This window comes from Thalassophryne amazonica, chromosome 3 (genome assembly GCF_902500255.1).
Source record: "Thalassophryne amazonica chromosome 3, fThaAma1.1, whole genome shotgun sequence".
Lineage (NCBI taxonomy): Eukaryota > Metazoa > Chordata > Actinopteri > Batrachoidiformes > Batrachoididae > Thalassophryne > Thalassophryne amazonica.
Genome location: NC_047105.1, coordinates 1,311,067 through 1,332,842, shown reverse-complemented (window position 1 = coordinate 1,332,842; position 21,776 = coordinate 1,311,067). Strand labels below are relative to the sequence as shown.

Genomic DNA, 21,776 nt, shown 5'->3' with positions numbered 1-21,776 from the left:
ATTCTAATTAAGTCAAAAGGCGTGGCTGCTAGGGGTCGTCAAACTTTGGCGAGCTTTTCGGAGCACGCCATTTCACTTCGAACGGTTGTCACGCCCACATCGTAGATCCTTCAAACTTGCTGGACATGATGAGGGCTCTGCCCTGAACGCCTACATATCTTAAGTTCCCACCTGCGCCATAGCGCCCCCCGGTGGTGGTGGGAAATGTCCTATTTTTACTTTAAGAGGTCCTGATGTCACATACTTAACCCAATCAACTTCATTCCACTTCTAAAACATGCAGAACAAATTGGTGAATGTAGGCGATGAACGCTGTGAAGTTACGAGTAACGGCGTCCGTGTTGCAGCATGCCGAATATTGCCCATTCGCCATGAAATTAAGTTCTTCATTTTGACAGCTTTAATTTTGTCACATCATCATGAAAATTGATACACAGGTCGAGCACGACAACCTCTTACAATTCATAGGGGCGTCGCCCATGGGCGGGGCAAAATGCCTCAATAGCGCCCCCTTGAAACTTTCAAAAACCCCTCCACATAGGGGTTTTTTTGGAGTAGGGAGATGAGAATTGGTACACGTGTGACTTTCATAGACGTACAAAAAAGTCTCTTGCACCATGAGTCTACTCCAAACAGGAAGTCAGCCATTTTGAATTTTCTTCTCATTTTGGCGTGATTTCCACATGTTGTATTTGAACGAACTCCTCCCAGGGATTTTGTCCAATGCACTTCAAATTTCTTTGACAGCATCCAAAGATGATACTGACCCAAAGTTATCGAAAGCTTTTCTCTATGTTGAAGGGTGTGGCCGCTATGGTGCCGCCATTTTGACCCTTTACCATAGAACATCAAGTCATGATAACTCCTTCATGCTTTGCCTGATTGACTTGAAACTTCACATGTATGATGACGGTTGGCCCCTGAACACACCCAGCCCCTCTGTTTATATACTGAGCGCCCCCTAGTGGACGAACAATCAACATGTCATAACTCCTTGATGCATTGTGTGATTTGTTTAAAATTTTAACTGTGTGATGAGTGGTTGCCCCTGCATGCACATGCCCACATGTGGTCACAAGGGCACCCACTGGCCTGGGTAGGCGGTCGCGCGGAACGCGGGCCCATATATGACTGCTTGCAGTCCTAGTTATTTTTGTTCTTTATTATAAACTGTTTTATTCTTTATTATATTATATTTCAACAGCCAAGGGACATTTGACAATTTGTTGATTTTCAAGTATTTTAAGTTTTCAAATAATGTTCTGTTGTGAAATAAAGTGATGAAGGGGGTGGTGGCCAAGTGGTTAATGCGCTTGGTTTCAGTGCAGAAGGTTCCGGGTTCAAATCCCACCCCCGCCACCTTTCTCCATGTAATGTGGAGTTCCGTCAGAAAGGGCATCCAGCGTAAAACCTGTGCCAATCCAACATGCAGATCCACCTTGGATTTGCTGTGGCGACCCCAAGTGCAAACAAGGGAGCAGCCGAAGTGACTTACTGTTAAATAAAGTGATGGATGGAGAGAAAAATTGTTTCCCTGGCACATTTTTTAAAAATTCCCCGCTTATCCAATTAATCGATTAATCGTGTCGAAACCACATCAGATTAATTGATTACCCAAATAATCGTTTGTTGCAGCCCTAACTGAGAGATCTGAGAAGCTGCGAAAAATACCATCCTTGTAAAGATCTTTAAAACATTTCAATCCTTTATTATGCCAAGCAAAGAAGTTTGAATCCGTAATCGCAGGTTGAAATAAATGATTCCTTAATAGAGGAGTTAAAGTAGAGGTAGACTTGAATTTGAAATGCCTCCTAAATTGATACCAAATTTTGAGTGTGGAATGAACCACTTGGTTATTTGTAAAGCCGGAGAGATTGGATGGAATAGAAGAGGTAAGCAAGGCGATAAGGGAGGATGAATCACAAGACTGTGCCTCTAAATTGCACCATGGCAAATCTATTGATCTGAACCAAAATGAGGTCTTGTGAATATGTGCAGCCCAATAATATAATTGGAAATTTGGAAGTGACAATCCGCCATTGAATTTACATCTCTGAAGTGTGGATTTGCGGATCCTGGGTACCTTTCCACCCCATAAGAAGTGAGAAATAGTTTCATCAATTGTATTAAAGAACTGTTTAGGCAAAAAAAGTGGGAGACAGTGGAATAGAAATAAAAACTTGGGCAAGATGTTCATTTTGACTGCGTTAATTCTTCCAATTAAAGAAAGAGGTAAGCTCCCCCATCTTTGGAAATCAGATTTAACTTTAGACATTAAAGGCAAGAAGTTGGCAGAAAAAAGGGAATTTAATGTTCTGGTTACATTGATCCTTAGATACTTAAAGCCAGACGTGCTCAATTTAAAAGGAATATCTGATTGTTTGAGTTGTAATGCTGAAGCATTAACAGAGTAGCATTCAGTTTTAGAGATATTCACCTTGTAGCCCAAAAATGATCCAAATCTCTGAAAAACAGATAAAATTTTTGGGATGGATAGAACGGGATCAGAGACATATAACAATAAATCATCGGCATAGAGTGATATCTTAAACTCTGTACCCAGTTGAGTAATCCCAGTAAAAATGGAGGACGAGCGCAAAAAGATTGAACAATAGGGGAGATAAAGGACACCCCTGTCTGGTGCCACGGGCAAGAGAGAAAAAATTTGATTGGATATTATTGGTGGAAATATTAGCTTGTGGAGATGTGTGAAAGAGACGGATCCACAAAATGAACCCATCTCCCACCTCAAATTTCTAGTAGTCCCATTCAACCCTGTCGAACGCTTTTTCAGTGTCGACTGAGATCACTACTTTGGGTATTGCTGCAGTAGTTTTGGAATAGATAATATTTAAAAGTGTACGAACATTAAAGAAGAGCTGCCGCCCCTTAACAAGTCCAGTTTGCTCAGGTGAAACAATAGATGGTACAATATTTTCCAGGCGATTGGCCAAGACTTTAGCCAGGATCTCAGCATCCACATTTATCAGTGACAGTGGTCTGTAGGAACTACAGAGATCTGGATCCTTATCTTTTTTTAAGAGGAGACTTAATGGATGCTTGTCTGAAAGTGGGTGGAAGAGTTCCCATTTGTAGTGATTCCATATACACAGCATGCAATAATGGGGACAACTGAAAACCCGTCTGGGCCAGGAGCCTTGTTGTTTTGCATGCATCTCATAGTGAGATTTATTTCTTCTACCGTCAATGGTAAGTCGAGTTCTTTAAGAGAAACTGGATTTATCACTGGGAAACTGAGACTGTCGAGGAATAGGTTCATTTCTGTAGTATCAGGTGGAGATTCAGACTTATATAAAGAATTAATGGTGGCGGGATCACTATGCAGTGTGCCCGCTGAATCCTTTATCTGGGGAATCATACGTGACGCTGTCTGGCGTCGTAGTTGGTGAGCTAAAAGCCGGCTTGCCCTATCACCATGTTCATAATATATGGAGCGTGAGCATAGGAGAAGCCTCTCTGCATCATTAGTGGTGATAAGGTCAAATTCAGTCTGTAACTCAACACGTTGTTTAAGTAAATTGGGGGAGAAACAAGTGGCGAGTTGTTGGTCTATTTTAGTGATATTGATAGAAAGTTCTTGTAGTTTGGCTTTTCGAGATTTGTTAGAATGGGCAGAGTAGGAGATTATTTGTCCCCGTAGGTATGCTTTTAATGATTCCCACAGGAGTGAACATGTGATTGGTTCTGTGTCATTTTGATTAATAGCAATAAAATTGTCAATTTTAGCTGAAATAAATTTATTGAATTCATCATCTGAAAGAAGTAATGAATTGAACCTCCAAGGTGTTGAGTAGCGAGGTTGTGAGGAAAACTGAATATCCAAAGAAAGAGGGGCATGATCGGAGATAATGATAGGGTGGTAATTAAGCACATTGGGAATTCATTTGGCATCAATAAAATAGCAATCAATCCACCCACCCCCACAGCACCTACAATTACCCCATCCCCAAACAATGGAGCACCCAGTGCTAACTCCACAAGGAGTTGAGTCCCTAAGACAAATACTTACGTTTTTTTGACTAATGGTTAAGTCAGATTTCGGTTTGAGCTCCTACAAACCTAGCAACAATTTACCACAAGGCATAACTAATGCAAGTCCAAATTGAACTGAAATTAACATGAAAATGGAAAAGTGGGGGGAAAAAGAGCAAAGCATAACCTGTAAAGGCATGAAAACGACCGTGTATGAATCGGCAAAATATTATCAGTCACCACTTCAGTGTTGTGCATATTTTCTCAGTTTTCTTTCGTGCCTAGTGACCTGATGAATGCGGTGGCCTCTTCTGGTGATTTAAACTCTCTCACTTCACCGTTGTGTGTAACACGGAGGCGCGCTGGGTAAAGCAGTCCGAAGCGAATCCCCGGTATCTCACGGAGCTGGCGTCGGACATCGTTAAAGGCAGCTCGGGCACGAGCCGTCTTCTGAGTGTGGTCTGGGAAGATGGAAAAGTTCATGTCGCCGATCTTGATCCGTTGCTGGACCCTGGCTCTGCGCAGTATGTCCACACAGTCCATATGGTAATGCAGACGAGCAATGATGGGGCGGGGGCGCCCTCTGGGTCCCAGCTTCGGCTGGAGAGTGCGATGAGCGCGGTCAACGAGGGGCTCTTTCTCAAGCTGGAATGCCTCCTTTAGCAGAGAGGAGATGGCCGTATCGATAGAAGAGGTGAAAAAATCCTCAGGGATCCCCACTAACCGTATATTGTTACGCTGAGATCTTGCCTCCAAATCCTCGCATTTATTGTCCAGTCTTGTCAGTTCCGTTGAGAGGTAATCCACCTTAGCTTGTAAAATAGAGATGTCGTCAGTGCAGGAGGAGAGCAACATTTCCATTTCACCTACGGTGCCCTTCAGAGCGCAGACATCAGACTGGATGCTTGTAATGGTGGCAGATAGCTCGGACTTCACAGCCTGGAGCTCATCCTTGATGCTTGATAAATTTTGAGTCAGGGCCGCTTCTAGCTCAGATTTAAAAATAACAGACATCTCGGTGCTGAGTGACGAGAGCAATTCGACCTTGAAGTCAGGGGAAAGAGAGCCGCCGCTTGCGGCTTCGAACGAGCAGGAGGGGGAGCACGAGCCACCACCAGCCGAGGATGGAGCGGGAGGAGAAGGCCACGACGGCTGTATATTTAGCTTAGCTTGTTTTGAAGGCATCTTTACCGGGAAAAGGTCGGCGGTAAACTGAAGTTGTGGTGGCGAAGCAAACACACACCAAAAAACAAAAGAAAAGGAAAAATAGAATAAAAAGATGAAAAAAGTGTGCCTAAGATTGGTTTTGTAGAAGTAGTTGCAGGAGCTCAGAAAGAAGCGTCCTACTCCATGAGTCGCTGCACCGGAAGTCACATTTATTATTATTTACATTTATTATTAACATCCTATTGTCTTACTTACAATTCATACATGTTCGATCAACCCTCTCTATCAATCAATCACAAACAATATTTATGTTTTATGTGAGCTTTTGAAAACACCAGAAGTTAGCTTTGAGTTAGCGGATGTTAGCGTGCATGCTAATGCTGCTACATGTCTTGTAAATAGTAGAGAAGCTTGAATCTTCGACTGGACTGGGTTGCTTGACGCAAGGACGTTGCGCTTCAAATCGCAGAAGCTTCCTCAGCTAAAATTCTTGCTCTGGTGGTCTGACTTCTGTCTTGACTCTTGTAGAGAAGAATAATCAAGAAGTTACAAAAGCTGGAGTTTTAAACCTAACCAGACCCCTCCTACCGAGAGGCAGACTGCTATAGGCTGGTGACTAAACAATAGCTCTAATTAGCACCTATTGTGCTCTAGTTAGCACTCTCCTAATGACAGGGCAGCTGTCCCTCTCCTGATGGCTCCCTTGACGACTCTGCTGATGACGTGAATGACTCATTACCATGACCAAAAGACTGAAACTGCTTTGACCTGAGTACCCCATTGTAAACAGGGGATAAAGTGTGTCTCAGACCCCCTCCCCGGTTAAGGCTGGGTTTCAAACGTTTCACAAAGAATGCCTCCTTGACCCCTCTCTCAAACCATTTCTTCTCTTTTCATACTGTGAGGGCTTTCCGGATAAGTTGTTGTTCTTTAGCCCTTCCCTCTGCAGTTGGGGGGGTAAAGAACAACAACTTGTCCGGAAAGCCCTCACAGTATGTAGATACCCACGATGGTCCCTGGACAAAGTGCAGAAGTCCCAGAGAACAAAGAGACCAGATAGACAGGAGACGGAGACAACAAGAAGAGGAGTGTCTCTCCCTTATTTAGCAGGAGTAGGGGAAAAACTACAGAGGATCTTCAGACAGCACAAAATCCCAGTTTACTTTAAACCGGTTAACACCTTGAGACAGAAATTAGTTCACCCTAAGGACAGGATCCCTAGTTACAAACAGAGCAATGTAGTGTATTCTATCAGATGTCAGGAAAACTGTAACGAACACTACATAGGTGAGACTAAGCAGCCTTTACACAAAAGGCTATACCAGCACCGCAGAGAGGGCGCCAGTGGACCTCAGTCTGCAGTTCATCTCCACCTTAAAGACACTAACCACACGTTTGAGGACAAGGAAGTTAAAATATTAGCCAGAGAGAAGAAATGGTTTGAGAGAGGGGTCAAGGAGGCATTCTTTGTGAAACGTTTGAAACCCAGCCTTAACCGGGGAGGAGGTCTGAGACACGCTTTATCCCCTGTTTACAATGGGGTACAAAGGGTCAAAGCAGTTTCAGTCTTTTGTTCATGGTAATGAGTCATTCACGTCATCAGCAGAGTCATCAAGGGAGCCATCAGGAGAGGGACAGCTGCCCTGTCATTAGGAGGGTGCTAACTAGAGCACAATAGGTGCTAATTAGAGCTATTGTTTAGTCACTAGCCTATAGCAGTCTGCCTCTTGGTAGGAGGGGACTGGTTAGGTTTTAAACTCCAGCTTTTGTGACTTCTTGATTATTCTTCTCTACAAGAGTCAAGACAGACGTCAGACCACCAGAGCAAGAATTTTAGCTGAGGAAGCTTCTGCGATTTGAAGCGAAACGTCCTTGCGTCAAGCAACCCAGTCCAGTCGAAGATTCAAGCTTCTCTACTATGGAAACCAACTGGACAACTGAGAGCCTACACAGAAACATGTCTTGTAAATGACTCCAGAGGTGTAATCAGGTGACAAAATCAGCATTTTCAGAAGTGTTTATTTCTTGCTAGCTTTTACTTAACATGAGAAGCATGTCATAAAAACATATAAATGAACGGTTTTTAGAGAGACCAGTCACTGATGTCATGGTGCAGCTCTGCTCTGATTGGCTGTCACCCCACCATTCAAAAGAAAAAATGAAACAGATTGAAACGTAGGATGTTTTTTTTTTTACTGTTCCTCAAGTCTAATACTTCTGCTACTTTTTCAGTGTAACTGCTGTGAATTTTAATTTATTTATTTACGTCTGTGTGAATCCTGTGTGAGCCTTAGGAGTGGTTAACTTATCCATTATTAGTTAGCTCGTGCTTGATTGGCTGTACTCTTGAATTTCTTAGTGCACAAAGTACACTACTTTACCTACTTTACACCCTCTGTAAATCCTGCGTGATGTTGGAAGATAGGGTGGCTCTCTTAGAGAGCCGTGTCTGTAAGTTAGAACAGCTTCTCAGCTCAGTGGAGTTAGATGTTACGGTCACTCCAGATGAGGTTAGTGTTGGACCGGCTAGCGAGCCCATTAGTATCAGCCTAGAAACGCCGGCTGTGGAGGACGGCTTTCGGACTGTGGCTAGGCAGAGGAAGCCCCGTAGGGCTTTGTGCCCGGTTGTGGTACCCTGATCACACTCCCCACTGCAAACTGTGAATTGGTTCTCCCCCTTGGATTTGCCTGATGTCAATTCTCTGAGCACACAAGTGACTTCCACTCCTGTCTCCAGGTCGAAACACCGGACTTTAGTGATAGGAGATTCTATCACCCGCAAAATCAGGTTACAGATGCCGGCTGACGTTAAATGTATTTCTGGGGCCAGAGCTCCTGACATTACATCTCATCTTAGGGTGCTGACGCTGCAGAAGGGAAGACAGACTAAGGAACATGACATGAGATATAGTCACATAGTTATTCATGTTGGCACCAATGATATCAGGATGAAGCACTCAGAGGTCACAAAAATGGACATAGAGAGGACTTGTGACCTTGCCAGAAAGCTCTGTCGGCATTGATTAATCGTCTCTGGTCCCCTCCCGGGGTACTGATGAGGCGTTTAGCAGGCTGACATTGTTAAATAGGTGGCTGGTGCAATTTTGTAGATAGATAAGAACTTTATTGATCCCGAAGGAAATTACATTTGACCCGCTGCTCACAAAACATCAGTCACTCAACAAATAAATGACTAAAATACAGTAACATTACATTAAAAACAGTCTGTCAGTTTGTAAAACATAAAGTTATAGAAACTTTAAAAAGACAGGACTCTCTTGCTCAGTCAGAGTGTTGTCCAACCTAATGGCACAAGGCACAAAGGACTTCTTCAGTCTGTCTGTGGAGCAGCGCTGGGACAGCAGTCTGCTGCTGAACGTGCTCCTCCTCTCTCTGAAGGCCTCGTGTGGAGGGTGTGAGGCACCGGGACAGAGTCCTCTGCTCAACCACCTCTTCCACTGGAGCCAGCTTCAGTCCCACCACTGACCCAACCTTTTTAATGACCTTATTCAGGCAGGAGATGTTCTTCTTACTGGTGCTGCACCAACAGACCACGGCACAGAGGAGAGCACTCGCCACCACTGACTGATAAAACATGTGCAGCAGTTGAGAGCAGATGTTAAATGAGCCCAGCTTTCAGAGAAAGTACAGCCTGGACTAACTCTTCTTGTAAAGAAGGTCTGTGTTGGCTGTCCAGTCCAGCTTATTGTCCAACACCACTCCCAGGTACTTATAGGATGGTACCATCTCCACATCACTTCCCTCTATGTGTACCGGCTGAGGCATTGGAGGCTTCCTTCTGAAGTCCAGGACCATTTCCTTAGTTTTCTGGACATTCAGCTGGAGCTGGTTCTTTTGGCACCAAGTCACAAAATCCTCCACCAACTGCCTGTACTCTCTCTCCTCTCCCTCTCTCATGCAGGCCACAATAGCTGTAGCATCTGAAAACTTCTGCATGTGACAGGTTGCGGTGTTATGGCGAAAGTCAGATGTATACAGTGTGAATAGAGCAGGAGACAGTACAGTCCCCTGGGGAGCTCCCACACTGCAGCTCAGGGTGCTGGAGATGTTTTGTCCCATGTGGACATACTGCGGCCTGTTGTTTAAATAGTCCACGATCCAGGACACCAGGAGTGGCTCCACAGCCATCCCAATCAAATCAGCTTTATTTATAAATCAATTTAAAAATCAGCTGCAGCTGAAACTAAGTGCTGTACACAAGGGGACATATAAAAGGTAACAAACCACAAAGTACAAATAAAAAACAAGCCCCCAAAAAATTAAACAAGTAAAAACAGTTAAAACAGCCAAAACAGATCGAGAATCTCATTCTGGGTTAAAAGCCAGTACATAAAAGTGGGTTTTAAGATTGGTTTTAAAAACAGAAAGTGAAGAGGCCTGCCTGATGTGGAGCGGTAGATCGTTCCACATCTTTGGAGCCACAACAGAAAATGCTCGGTCCCCTCTGAGCATACGCTTGCACCTCGGCACCTCCAGGAGGAGCTGATCGGCTGACCGGAGGTGGCGAGCAGGGGCGTAACAATGATGCAACTCAGAGAGGTAGGGCGGGGCAAGGCCATTTAAAGATTTAAAAACAAATTAAAGAATCTTAAAATGAACTCTAAAATGCAATCCCAATGAGCTTCTCCTGCAGCAGGTGAGGCTGGATGGTATTAAAAGTGCAGGAGAAATCAAAAAATAGCACCCTCACAGTGCAGCCTCCTTCATCCAGGTGTGAGAGGGTGCAATGGAGAAGGTAGAGGACAGCGTCCTCCAGCCCCACTCTCTCTCTGTATACAAACTGGAGAGGATCTTGGACATGCTGTACCTGTGGTTTCAGCAACTGCAGCATTAACCTCTCCAAGGTCTTCATTATATGAGAGTTCAGTGCTCCAGGGCGATAGTCATTATTGTCCCTGGGATGCCTAACCTTAGTTAGTGGGACAATACAGGATGTTTTCCAGAGGGAGGGGACATGTCCCAGCTGTAGGCTCAGGTTGAAGAGATACTGGAGAGGACTCCCAAGCTCGTTTGCACAGGTTCTCAGCAGCCAAGGACACACATTATTTGGACCGGCTGCTTTTCTGATGTTTAGACAGCAAGGCTTTAGCTTTATTGATAACTGGTCTTTGTTCTGGGGCCGCCGTGGCTTGCTGATGCCAGACGGCCTCCACCCTACTGGGGAAGGCGTCGCCATCTTGTCTGCGAACACAGATAGAGCTCTACAGGGAGGATAACATTAGGAATTTACAGCAAGTCACGGAGCAGGTAATTAGAGACCCTGCAAGTCTTATGACAAATGTGGGTGTGGAATCCATTAACTTAGCGGGGAAATCAGTGCAGAAAATCCACTATGGTGATAGTGCAGTTTATCTGCCAGGGAGGGAAATTCAACAAGTTGAGACTGTGGCCTGTTTCCGTAGACATGTCCATAAAAATCATAGAGGGATATGCTTTGAAAACTTAATACCCATTACTACATTGGATGATGTTGAAATTGAGGATGGCCCAGTGGTTGTTCCAGCAATAGCAAAGATTTCGTGTCTGCTACCTACAACATGTGTGAAATGTCTCAAACCTAAACCTGGGTTTGAACATATCACACCCATTTTGGCATCTTTGCACTGGCTCCCTGTCTCTGTGAAAGCAGATTTTAAGGTTTTGTTATTGACTTATAAGGTTGTTCATGGACCGGTGCCATCTTATCTGGCTGATCTGGTGGAACTCTACGTGCCAGCCCGAGCTTTGCGGTTGCAGGATGCGGGACTTCTCTGTGTTCCCGGGGTGAAGTCAGTGGGTCAAAGAGCCTTTTCGTATCGTGCACCCACCCTGTGGAACAGTCTTCCTGCAACTGTGAGGCAGTCTGAGTCTGTGGACATTTTTAAGTCAAGACTCAAAACCTATTTTTATTCTCTTTCTTATGAATAGTTTTTATTTTTATTTGTTTTATTCTTTTACTTCTGTTTTTAATTATGCATTTGATTTTTTTTAATTCATTTTTAATTATTTATTTAAATTTTATGTTGAATTGTTTTATGTAAGGCGCCTTGAGATGGCTTTTGCTGTGATTTGGCGCATTATAAGCTAATTAAATTGAAATGAAATTGAAATTAAACCTACTTACAGGCATCCTATATATGCTACTCTGGAACCACCCCTAAACCCAAACAGTACAACTGTCAAACCCACTGAGGTCCTTAGTCTGGGTCTCATTAACATAAGATCACTGTCCTCAAAATCATTGTTGGTTAATGATCTCATTATTGATCATCACTTAGATATGATTGGGTTATATGAAACCTGGCTTAAACCTACAGCTGTCCTCCCCTTAAATGAGGCCTGCCCACCAGCATATACATTTAGTCACGTCCCTTGTGATGCGAAGCAAGGCGGGGGTGTTGCTCTATTTATAAATCTAGGTTTAGCTTATTAGCTGTTGGGGGTCACAAATATAACTCATTTGAGCATCTGATTCTCCGCTCTGCTCAGGATATTATGCATTGCCAAGGTCAGAAGAATAAAAATCAGTCGTATTACTTTGTCACTGTATATAGGCCATGGGTTAAAGTTCTCCGTCACCATGACGGATTCCCGTCATTTGGAAAATTTAACCACACATGCGCATGTGGTGTCGTGTGTTTTGGGGCTGAAATATGATACTCTCACTGTCAAAGCAACATCCCATTCTGCACTAATCAAAGCAGCAGCAATGCGGAGGAAGGGACTGTGTGAATTTTCCTTCCTTTCTGCTCTGTTTACTACTTGCCATGAGCCACAGGCCTTCTCCTCCCTGTCTTTGTGAGAACATTGGCAGACCTTCCCCAAGCTGTGCTTTGAACCAATGAAGCACTGATTCGACTCACTGCTTCGATGGTTTGTTGTATTAGTTCGCTTTATCTTAATTTCCCCCCGCTAAAACCCTAAAGAGCATATGTCTGAGAGTAATATTTACCTTTTTTATGTTAAACCGACCTGTTATGGTCTTCTGAAACAGTTGATAGATGTATTTTATAACTTAAAAACAGGGCACATGCTAATGCGTTAGCATGTCTATGGCGTTTTCAGTGTTAAAGTTAGCATTAAGCTGTTCACATCTCAGCACAGTTTGTGTGCTTTTGTTTTCTGTATAATAAATAATTAATGGCTTAGTGTTTGTTGTCGTAAAAGAGTCAAATGTATTACAAATTGTAATTTTTTAATTTATTTTTATTCATATATTAATAATAATAATAATAATAATAGCAACAACAAAAATAATAATAACTAGGACTGCAAGCAGTCATGTACGGCCCTCGTTCCGTGCGACCGCCTACCCAGGCTAATGCCTGCCCTTGTGACCAGATGTGGGCATGTGCATACAGGGCAACCACTCATCACACAGTTAAAATTTTAAGCAAATCACACAATGCATGAAGGATTATGACATGTTGATGGTTCATCCACTAGGGGGCACTCAGTGTACAAACAGAGGGGTCAGGTGTGTTCAGGGGCCAACTGTGATCACACGTGAAGTTTCAAATCAATCAGGCAAAGCATGAAGGAGTTATCATGACTTGATGTTCCATGGCAAAGGGTCAAAATGGCGGCACCATAGTGGCCACACCCTTCAACGTAGAGAAAAGCTTTCAATAACTTTTGGTCAGTATCATCTGTGGATGCTGTGAAAGAAATTTGAAGTGCATTGGACAAAATCCCTAGGAGGAGTTCGTTCAAATACAACATGTGGAAATCACGCCAAAATGACAAGAAAATTCAAAATGGCCGACTTCCTGTTTGGAGTAGACCCATGGTGCAAGAGTCTTTTTTGTATGTCTATGCAAGTCACACGTGTACCAATTTTCATCTCCCTACTCCAAAAAAAAACCCTAAGGGGAGGGGTTTTTGAAAGTTTCAAGGGGGCGCTATTGAGGCATTTTGCCCCGCCCATGGGCGACGCCCCTATGAATTGTAAGAGGTTGTCATGCTCGACCTGTGTATCAATTTTCATGATGATGTGACAAAATTAAAGCCGTCAAAAGGAAGAACGTAATTTCATGGCGAATGGGCAATATTCGGCACGCCGCCACACGGACGCCATTACTCGTAACTTCACGGCGTTCATCGCCTACGTTCACCAATTTGTTCTGCATGTTTTAGTAGTGGAATGAAGTTGATTGGGTTAAGTATGTAACATCAGGACCTCTTAAAGTAAAAATAGGACATTTCCCGCCACCACCGGGGGCACTATGGCGGAGGTGGGAACATAAGATATGTAGACATTCAGGGCGGAGCTCTCATCATGTCCAGCAAGTTTGAAGGATCTACGATGAAGTATGTGGGCGTGACAGCCGTTCGAAGTGAAATGGCGTGCTCCCAAAAGCTCGCCAAAGTTTGACGACCCCTAGCAGCCACGCCTTTTGACTTAATTAGAATCTTTTGATAAATTTTGATCACCATTGTGTTGTGATGATGTTGACCAAATTTGAAGACGATCGGATGAAATCCCTAGGATGAGTTCGTTCAAATTTAAGTAGTGGAAATGGCCAAAAATGGCAAACATTTGCTCAAAATCTAAAATTTAAATCAAAATGGCCGACTTCCTGTCGATATTTCACCATGACAGTAAGAGACTTTTTTGTGCGTCCTGGCATGGTAAATATGTGTACCGAATTTCGTGAGGCTACGACGAAAAAAGCCCAATGCGGAGGGGTTTTTGAAAATTTCTAGGGGGCACTATTTCGCGATTTCGCTGCGACCATGTGCGACGCCCCTAAAATATCGAATTTCGGATCCGGCCGGATGACTTTGGAAAGTTTGGTGAGTTTTTTCAGCACGGGAACAGGCCGAAATTTTGATTTCAAGAGTGAGAAGAATAATAATAATAATAACTAGGACTGCAAGCAGTCATATACGGGCCCTCGTTCCGCGCGACTGCCTACCCAGGCCAGTGGGTGCCCTTGTGACCACATGTGGGCATGTGCATGCAGGGGCAACCACTCATCACACAGTTAAAATTTTAAACAAATCACACAATGCATTAAGGAGTTATGACATGTTGATTGTTCATCCACTAGGGGGCGCTCAGTGTACAAACAGAGGGGCCGGGTGTGTTCAGGGGCCAACCGTCATCATACATGTGAAGTTTCAAGTCAATCAGGCAAAGCATGAAGGAGTTATCATGACTTGATGTTCCATGGCAAAGGGTCAAAATGGCGGCACCATAGCGGCCACACCCTTCAACATAGAGAAAAGTTTTGGATAACTTTTGGTCAGTATCATGTTTGGATGCTGTCAAAGAAATTTGAAGTGCATTGGACATCAGTACCTGTTTAAGTATAATGTTCATTTGGCGAAGGGTCAAAATGGCGGCACCATAGCGGCCACACCCTTCGACATAAAGAAAAGCTTTCCATAACTTTTGGTCAGTATCGTCTCTGGGTGATCTGGAAGAAATTTGAAGTGCATTGGACAAAATCCGTAGGAGGAGTTCGTTCAAATATGACATTTGGAAATCATGGCAAAATGAGAAGAAAATTCAAAATGGCCGACTTCCTGTTTGGAGTAGACTCATGGTGCAAGAGACTTTTTTGTACGTCTATGCAAGTCACACGTGTACCAATTTTCATCTCCCTACTCCAAAAAACCCCTAAGCCGAGGTGTTTTTGAAAGTTTCAAGGGGGTGCTGTTGAGGCATTTTGCCCCTCCCATGGGCGACGCCCCTATGAATTGTAAGAGGTTGTCGTGCTCGACCTGTGTATCAATTTTCATGATGATGTGACAGAATTAAAGCCGTCAAAATGAAGAACGTAATTTCATGGCGAATGGGCAATATTTGGCACGCCGCCACACGGACACCGTTACTCGTAACTTCACGGTGTTCATCGCCTACATTCACCAACTTGTTCTGCATGTTTTAGAAGTGGAATGAAGTTGATTGGCTTAAGTGTGACATCAGGACCTCTTAAAGTAAAAATAGGACATTTCCCGCCACCACCGGGGGGCGCTATGGCAGAAGTGGGAACTTAATATATGTAGACATTCAGGGCGGAGCCCTCATCATGTCCAGCAAGTTTGAAGGATCTACGATGAAGTATGTGGGCGGGAAAGCCATTCGAAGTGAAACAGCGTGCTCTGAAAAGCTCGCCAAAGTTTGACGACCCCTAGCAGCCACGCCTTTTGACTTCATTAGAATCTTTTGATAACTTTTGATCACCATTGTGTTGTGATGATTTTGACCAAATTTGAAGACGATCGGATGAAATCCCTAGGACGAGTTTGTTCAAATGTAAGTAGTGATAATGGCCAAAAATGGCAAAAATTTGCTCAAAATCTAAACTTAAAATCAAAATGGCCAACTTCCTGTCGATATTTCACCATGACAGTAAGAGACTTTTTTTGTGCGTCCTGGCATGGTAAATATGTGTACTGAATTTTGTGAGGCTGCGACGAAAAAAACCCAATGCGGAGGGGTTTTTGAACATTTCTAGGGGGCGCTATTTCGCGATTTCGCTGCGACCATGTGCGCGACCCCCAAAATATCAAAATTTGGATCCGACAGAATTGGTGAGTTTTTTGAGCATGGGGAAAAGGCCGAAATTTGGATTTTATTTTGCGCATAATAATAATAATTAATAATAATAAACAGCGCAATTACAATAGGGTCCTCGTAGGACTTTTTCCTACTCGGGCCATAATAATAATAATAATAATAATAATAAATCAATCAATCAATTTTTTTATATAGCGCCAAATCACAACAAACAGTTGCCCCAAGGCGCTTTACACTGCAAGGCAAAGCCATACAATAATTACGGAAAAATCCCAACGGTCAAAACGACCCCCTGTGAGCAAGCACTTGGCAACAGTGGGAAGGAAAAACTCCCTTTTAACAGGAAGAAACCTCCAGCAGAACCAGGCTCAGGGAGGGGCAGTCTTCTGCTGGGACTGGTTGGGGCTGAGGGAGAGAACCAGGAAAAAGACATGCTGTGGAGGGGAGCAGAGATCGATCACTAATGATTAAATGCAGAGTGGTGCATACAGAGCAAAAAGAGAAAGAAACAGTGCATCATGGGAACCCCCCAGCAGTCTACGTCTATAGCAGCATAACTAAGGGATGGCTCAGGGTCACCTGATCCAGCCCTAACTATAAGCTTTAGCAAAAAGGAAAGTTTTAAGCCTAATCTTAAAAGTAGAGAGGGTGTCTGTCTCCCTGATCTGAATTGGGAGCTGGTTCCACAGGAGAGGAGCCTGAAAGCTGAAGGCTCTGCCTCCCATTCTACTCTTACAAACCCTAGGAACTACAAGTAAGCCTGCAGTCTGAGAGCGAAGCGCTCTATTGGGGTGATATGGTACTACGAGGTCCCTAAGATAAGATGGGACCTGATTATTCAAAACCTTATAAGTAAGAAGAAGAATTTTAAATTCTATTCTAGAATGAACAGGAAGCCAATGAAGAGAGGCCAATATGGGTGAGATATGCTCTCTCCTTCTAGTCCCCCTCAGTACTCTAGCTGCAGCATTTTGAATTAACTGAAGGCTTTTTAGGGAACTTTTAGGACAACCTGATAATAATGAATTACAATAGTCCAGCCTAGAGGAAATAAATGCATGAATTAGTTTTTCAGCATCACTCTGAGACAAGACCTTTCTGATTTTAGAGATATTGCGTAAATGCAAAACAGCAGTCCTACATATTTGTTTAATATGCGCTTTGAATGACATATCCTGATCAAAAATGATTCCAAGATTTCTCACAGTATTACTAGAGGTCAGGGTAATGCCATCCAGAGTAAGGATCTGGTTAGACACCATGTTTCTAAGATTTGTGGGGCCAAGTACAATAACTTCAGTTTTATCTGAGTTTAAAAGCAGGAAATTAGAGGTCATCCATGTCTTTATGTCTGTAAGACAATCCTGCAGTTTAGCTAATTGTTGTGTGTCCTCTGGCTTCATGGATAGATAAAGCTGGGTATCATCTGCGTAACAATGAAAATTTAAGCAATACCGTCTAATAATACTGCCTAAGGGAAGCATATATAAAGTGAATAAAATTGGTCCTAGCACAGAACCTTGTGGAACTCCATAATTAACTTTAGTCTGTGAAGAAGATTCCCCATTTACATGAACAAATTGTAATCTATTAGACAAATATGATTCAAACCACCGCAGCGCAGTGCCTTTAATACCTATGGCATGCTCTAATCTCTGTAATAAAATTTTATGGTCAACAGTATCAAAAGCAGCACTGAGATCTAACAGAACAAGCACAGAGATGAGTCCACTGTCTGAGGCCATAAGAAGATCATTTGTAACCTTCACTAATGCTGTTTCTGTACTATGATGAATTCTAAAACCTGACTGAAACTCTTCAAATAGACCATTCCTCTGCAGATGATCAGTTAGCTGTTTTACAACTACCCTTTCAAGAATTTTTGAGAGAAAAGGAAGGTTGGAGATTGGCCTATAATTAGCTAAGATAGCTGGGTCAAGTGATGGCTTTTTAAGTAATGGTTTAATTACTGCCACCTTAAAAGCCTGTGGTACATAGCCAACTAACAAAGATAGATTGATCATATTTAAGATCGAAGCATTAAATAATGGTAGGGCTTCCTTGAGCAGCCTGGTAGGAATGGGGTCTAATAAACATGTTGATGGTTTGGATGAAGTAACTAATGAAAATAACTCGGACAGAACAATCGGAGAGAAAGAGTCTAACCAAATACCGGCATCACTGAAAGCAGCCAAAGATAACGATACGTCTTTGGGATGGTTATGAGTAATTTTTTCTCTAATAGTTAAAATTTTGTTAGCAAAGAAAGTCATGAAGTCATTACTAGTTAACGTTAATGGAATACTCAGCTCAATAGAGCTCTGACTCTTTGTCAGCCTGGCTACAGTGCTGAAAAGAAACCTGGGGTTGTTCTTATTTTCTTCAATTAGTGATGAGTAGAAAGATGTCCTAGCTTTACGGAGGGCTTTTTTATAGAGCAACAGACTCTTTTTCCAGGCTAAGTGAAGATCTTCTAAATTAGTGAGACGCCATTTCCTCTCTAACCTACGGGTTATCTGCTTTAAGCTACGAGTTTGTGAGTTATACCACGGAGTCAGACACTTCTGATTTAAAGCTCTCTTTTTCAGAGGAGCTACAGCATCCAAAGTTGTCTTCAATGAGGATGTAAAACTATTGACGAGATACTCTATCTCCCTTACAGAGTTTAGGTAGCTACTCTGCACTGTGTTGGTATATGGCATTAGAGAACATAAAGAAGGAATCATATCCTTAAACCTAGTTACAGCGCTTTCTGAAAGACTTCTAGTGTAATGAAACTTATTCCCTACTGCTGGGTAGTCCATCAGAGTAAATGTAAATGTTATTAAGAAATTATCAGACAGAAGGGAGTTTTCAGGGAATACTGTTAAGTCTTCTATTTCCATACCATAAGTCAGAACAAGATCTAAGATATGATTGAAGTGGTGGGTGGACTCATTTACTTTTTGAGCAAAGCCAATAGAGTCTAATAATAGATTAAATGCAGTGTTGAGGCTGTCATTCTCAGCATCTGTGTGGATGTTAAAATCGCCCACTATAATTGTCTTATCTGAGCTAAGCACTAAATCAGACAAAAGGTCTGAAAATTCACAGAGAAACTCACAGTAACGACCAGGTGGACGATAGATAATAACAAATAAAACTGGTTTTTGGGACTTCCAATTTGGATGGACAAAACTAAGAGACAAGCTTTCAAATGAATTAAAGCTCTGTCTGGGTTTTTGATTAATTAATAAGCTGGAATGGAAGATTGCTGCTAATCCTCCGCCCCGGCCCGTGCTACGAGCATTCTGACAGTTAGTGTGACTCGGGGGTGTTGACTCATTTAAACTAACATATTCATCCTGCTGTAACCAGGTTTCTGTTAGGCAGAATAAATCAATATGTTGATCAATTATTATATCATTTACCAACAGGGACTTAGAAGAGAGAGACCTAATGTTTAATAGACCACATTTAACTGTTTTAGTCTGTGGTGCAGTTGAAGGTGCTATATTATTTTTTCTTTTTTAATTTTTATGCTTAAATAGATTTTTGCTGGTTATTGGTAGTCTGGGAGCAGGTACCGTCTCTACGGGGATGGGGTAATGAGGGGATGGCAGGGGGAGAGAAGCTGCAGAGAGGTGTGTAAGACTACAACTCTGCTTCCTGGTCCCAACCCTGGATAGTCACGGTTTGGAGGATTTAAGAAAATTGGCCAGATTTCTAGAAATGAGAGCTGCTCCATCCAAAGTGGGATGGATGCCGTCTCTCCTAACAAGACCAGGTTTTCCCCAGAAGCTTTGCCAATTATCTATGAAGCCCACCTCATTTTTTGGACACCACTCAGACAGCCAGCAATTCAAGGAGAACATGCGGCTAAACATGTCACTCCCGGTCTGATTGGGGAGGGGCCCAGAGAAAACTACAGAGTCCGACATTGTTTTTGCAAAGTTACACACCGATTTAATGTTAATTTTAGTGACCTCCGATTGGCGTAACCGGGTGTCATTACTGCCAATCTTACCAAATTTATGCTTAGCCTTAGCCAGCAGTTTCAAATTTCCTTCAATGTCGCCTGCTCTGGCCCCCGGAAGACAATTGACTATGGTTGATGGTGTCACTAACTTCACATTTCTCAAAACAGTCGCCAATAACCAGAGTTTGATCCTCGGCGGGTGTGTCGTCGAGTGGGGAAAAACGGTTAGAGATGTGAACGGGTTGGCGGTGTACACGGGGCTTCTGTTTAGGGCTACGCTTCCTCCTCACAGTCACCCAGTCAGCCTGCTTTCCCGGCTGCTCGGGATCTGCCAGGGGGGAACTAACGGCAGCTAAGCTACCTTGGTCCGCACCGACTATAGGGGCCTGGCTAGCTGTAGAATTTTCCACGGTGCGGAGCCGAGTCTCCAATTCGCCCAGCCTGGCCTCCAAAGCTACGAATAAGCTACACTTATTACAAGTACCGTTACTGCTAAAGGAGGCCGAGGAATAACTAAACATTTCACACCCAGAGCAGAAAAGTGCGGGAGAGACAGGAGAAGCCGCCATGCTAAATCGGCTAAGAGCTAGTAGCTACCCTAAGCTAGCGGATTCCTAAAAACACGCAAAGTGAATAATGTGTAAATAATTTAGAGGTGATTCAGCAGAAGGAGTGCTTTAGTTAAGGCACATAAAGATTACACTGGGAAACAAATCGTAATCTAGATAACTAGATCAATCTAACTGCGCAGATTAAACAGCTAACAGATACAGAAAAACACCGCAGTGCTCCGGAACAGGAAGTGATACAATACCGCAGTGAGAGCCAACCACCAGTAGAGGCAAGCAAGAGGCTTTTAATAATAATAATAATAATAAACAGCGCAATTACAATAGGGTCCTCGTAGGACTTTTTCCTACTCGGGCCATAATAATAATAATAATAATAATAAATAATAATAATAATAAACAGCGCAATTACAATAGGGTCCTCGTAGGACTTTTTCCTACTCGGGCCATAATAATAATAATAAACAGCGCAATTACAATAGGGTCCTCGTAGGACTTTTTCCTACTCGGGCCATAATAATAATAATAATAATAATAAATAATAATAATAATAAACAGCGCAATTACAATTGGGTCCTCGTAGGACTTTTTTCTACTTGGGCCCTAATAATAATAATAATAATAATAATAATAATAAACAGCGCAATTACAATAGTGTCCTCGTAGGACGATGTCCTACTCGGGCCCTACCTAATATTGCTACAGGACAGTTTTAGAGAAACAGACAAAAACACCCGGTAAAACAAAACACAATAGCAAAGATTCAACAAGAACAATGAACATGAATAAATAAATATAGAAATAACTGTTTCCTGTGAACACCTAGTGACTCTTAAACTTCCACTTCATCCCTGTTTTATTTAAGTTTAATGACAATTTGTTTTGGTCAAACCATATCTAAGCTGTGTTTTGACACCAGAAAAAATAAAATGCAGTAAAATTGTGTCTTTTTTCATGAAAATAACTTATTAAAGATCACATATTACGCTTTCGTCAGGCCTTTAAAATACTTTTGTGGACTCTTGCTGTAATATGTTGTCATTGATGAAGCGAGACAAAGGAACACCTCCGTTTCGGAGTGTCAGAGGACAAGTTGGGACATGTCCAGCTCTCCACAATTTCTCTTATACTCACTCGACTGGTAAGCACTGAAAGCCGAGATAGGCTTGTCCCAACTTGTCCTCTAACACTCCGAAACGGAGGTGTTCCTTTGTCTCGCTTCATCAGCGAATCTGTCCTGACGCGCGAAGCCTCCGCGCGGCTTTCCATGACAAAATCTCTTGTTAAAAGTGAAATCTGACGGAAAATGGCTGATGTCCAACTCTTGTGATAACCAGAGAAATTGCACACGATGGTCCCGGCTCCACACAGCCATCCGTTTAGAAATGATGTGGTGGTTTCTACCTCCCGATGGCGGCTCGGAGCGCGGCGCGCCGTCCGCCATTGTGGGCTGTCCTTAAAGCTGTAGTAACACTCCTTATTCTCTGTGAAGCCCGTAAAATTTTCACCAAAAGCCAGATAAATTTTTCGAATGGTTTCCAGCTGCCTGTCTCTAACAGTT

The 21,776-nt window shown here is 42.9% G+C and overlaps 1 protein-coding gene and 1 long non-coding RNA gene across 3 annotated transcripts in view; one reads left to right on the top strand and one right to left on the bottom strand.

The window, feature by feature from the left end:
• LOC117504855 overlaps positions 1-7,890 on the bottom strand; it is a 9,840-nt gene extending 1,950 nt beyond the window's left edge. The window contains exons 1-2 of the long non-coding RNA XR_004558908.1: positions 7,880-7,890; positions 1,172-1,180 (exon numbers count right to left, since the gene is read on the bottom strand). This is a non-coding gene — a long non-coding RNA (uncharacterized LOC117504855). The remainder of the gene's footprint in view (positions 1-1,171; positions 1,181-7,879) is intronic.
• The window catches only part of LOC117504839 (deoxynucleotidyltransferase terminal-interacting protein 1), a 54,581-nt gene extending 45,270 nt beyond the window's left edge, over positions 1-9,311 (top strand). For both annotated transcript variants that reach the window (XM_034164399.1, XM_034164390.1), the window contains one exon: positions 8,952-9,311. In XM_034164399.1, coding sequence (XP_034020290.1) covers positions 8,952-8,963 — 12 coding nt within the window. In that variant the 3' untranslated portion in view covers positions 8,964-9,311. The remainder of the gene's footprint in view (positions 1-8,951) is intronic.
• Positions 9,312-21,776: the final 12,465 nt, after the last annotated feature.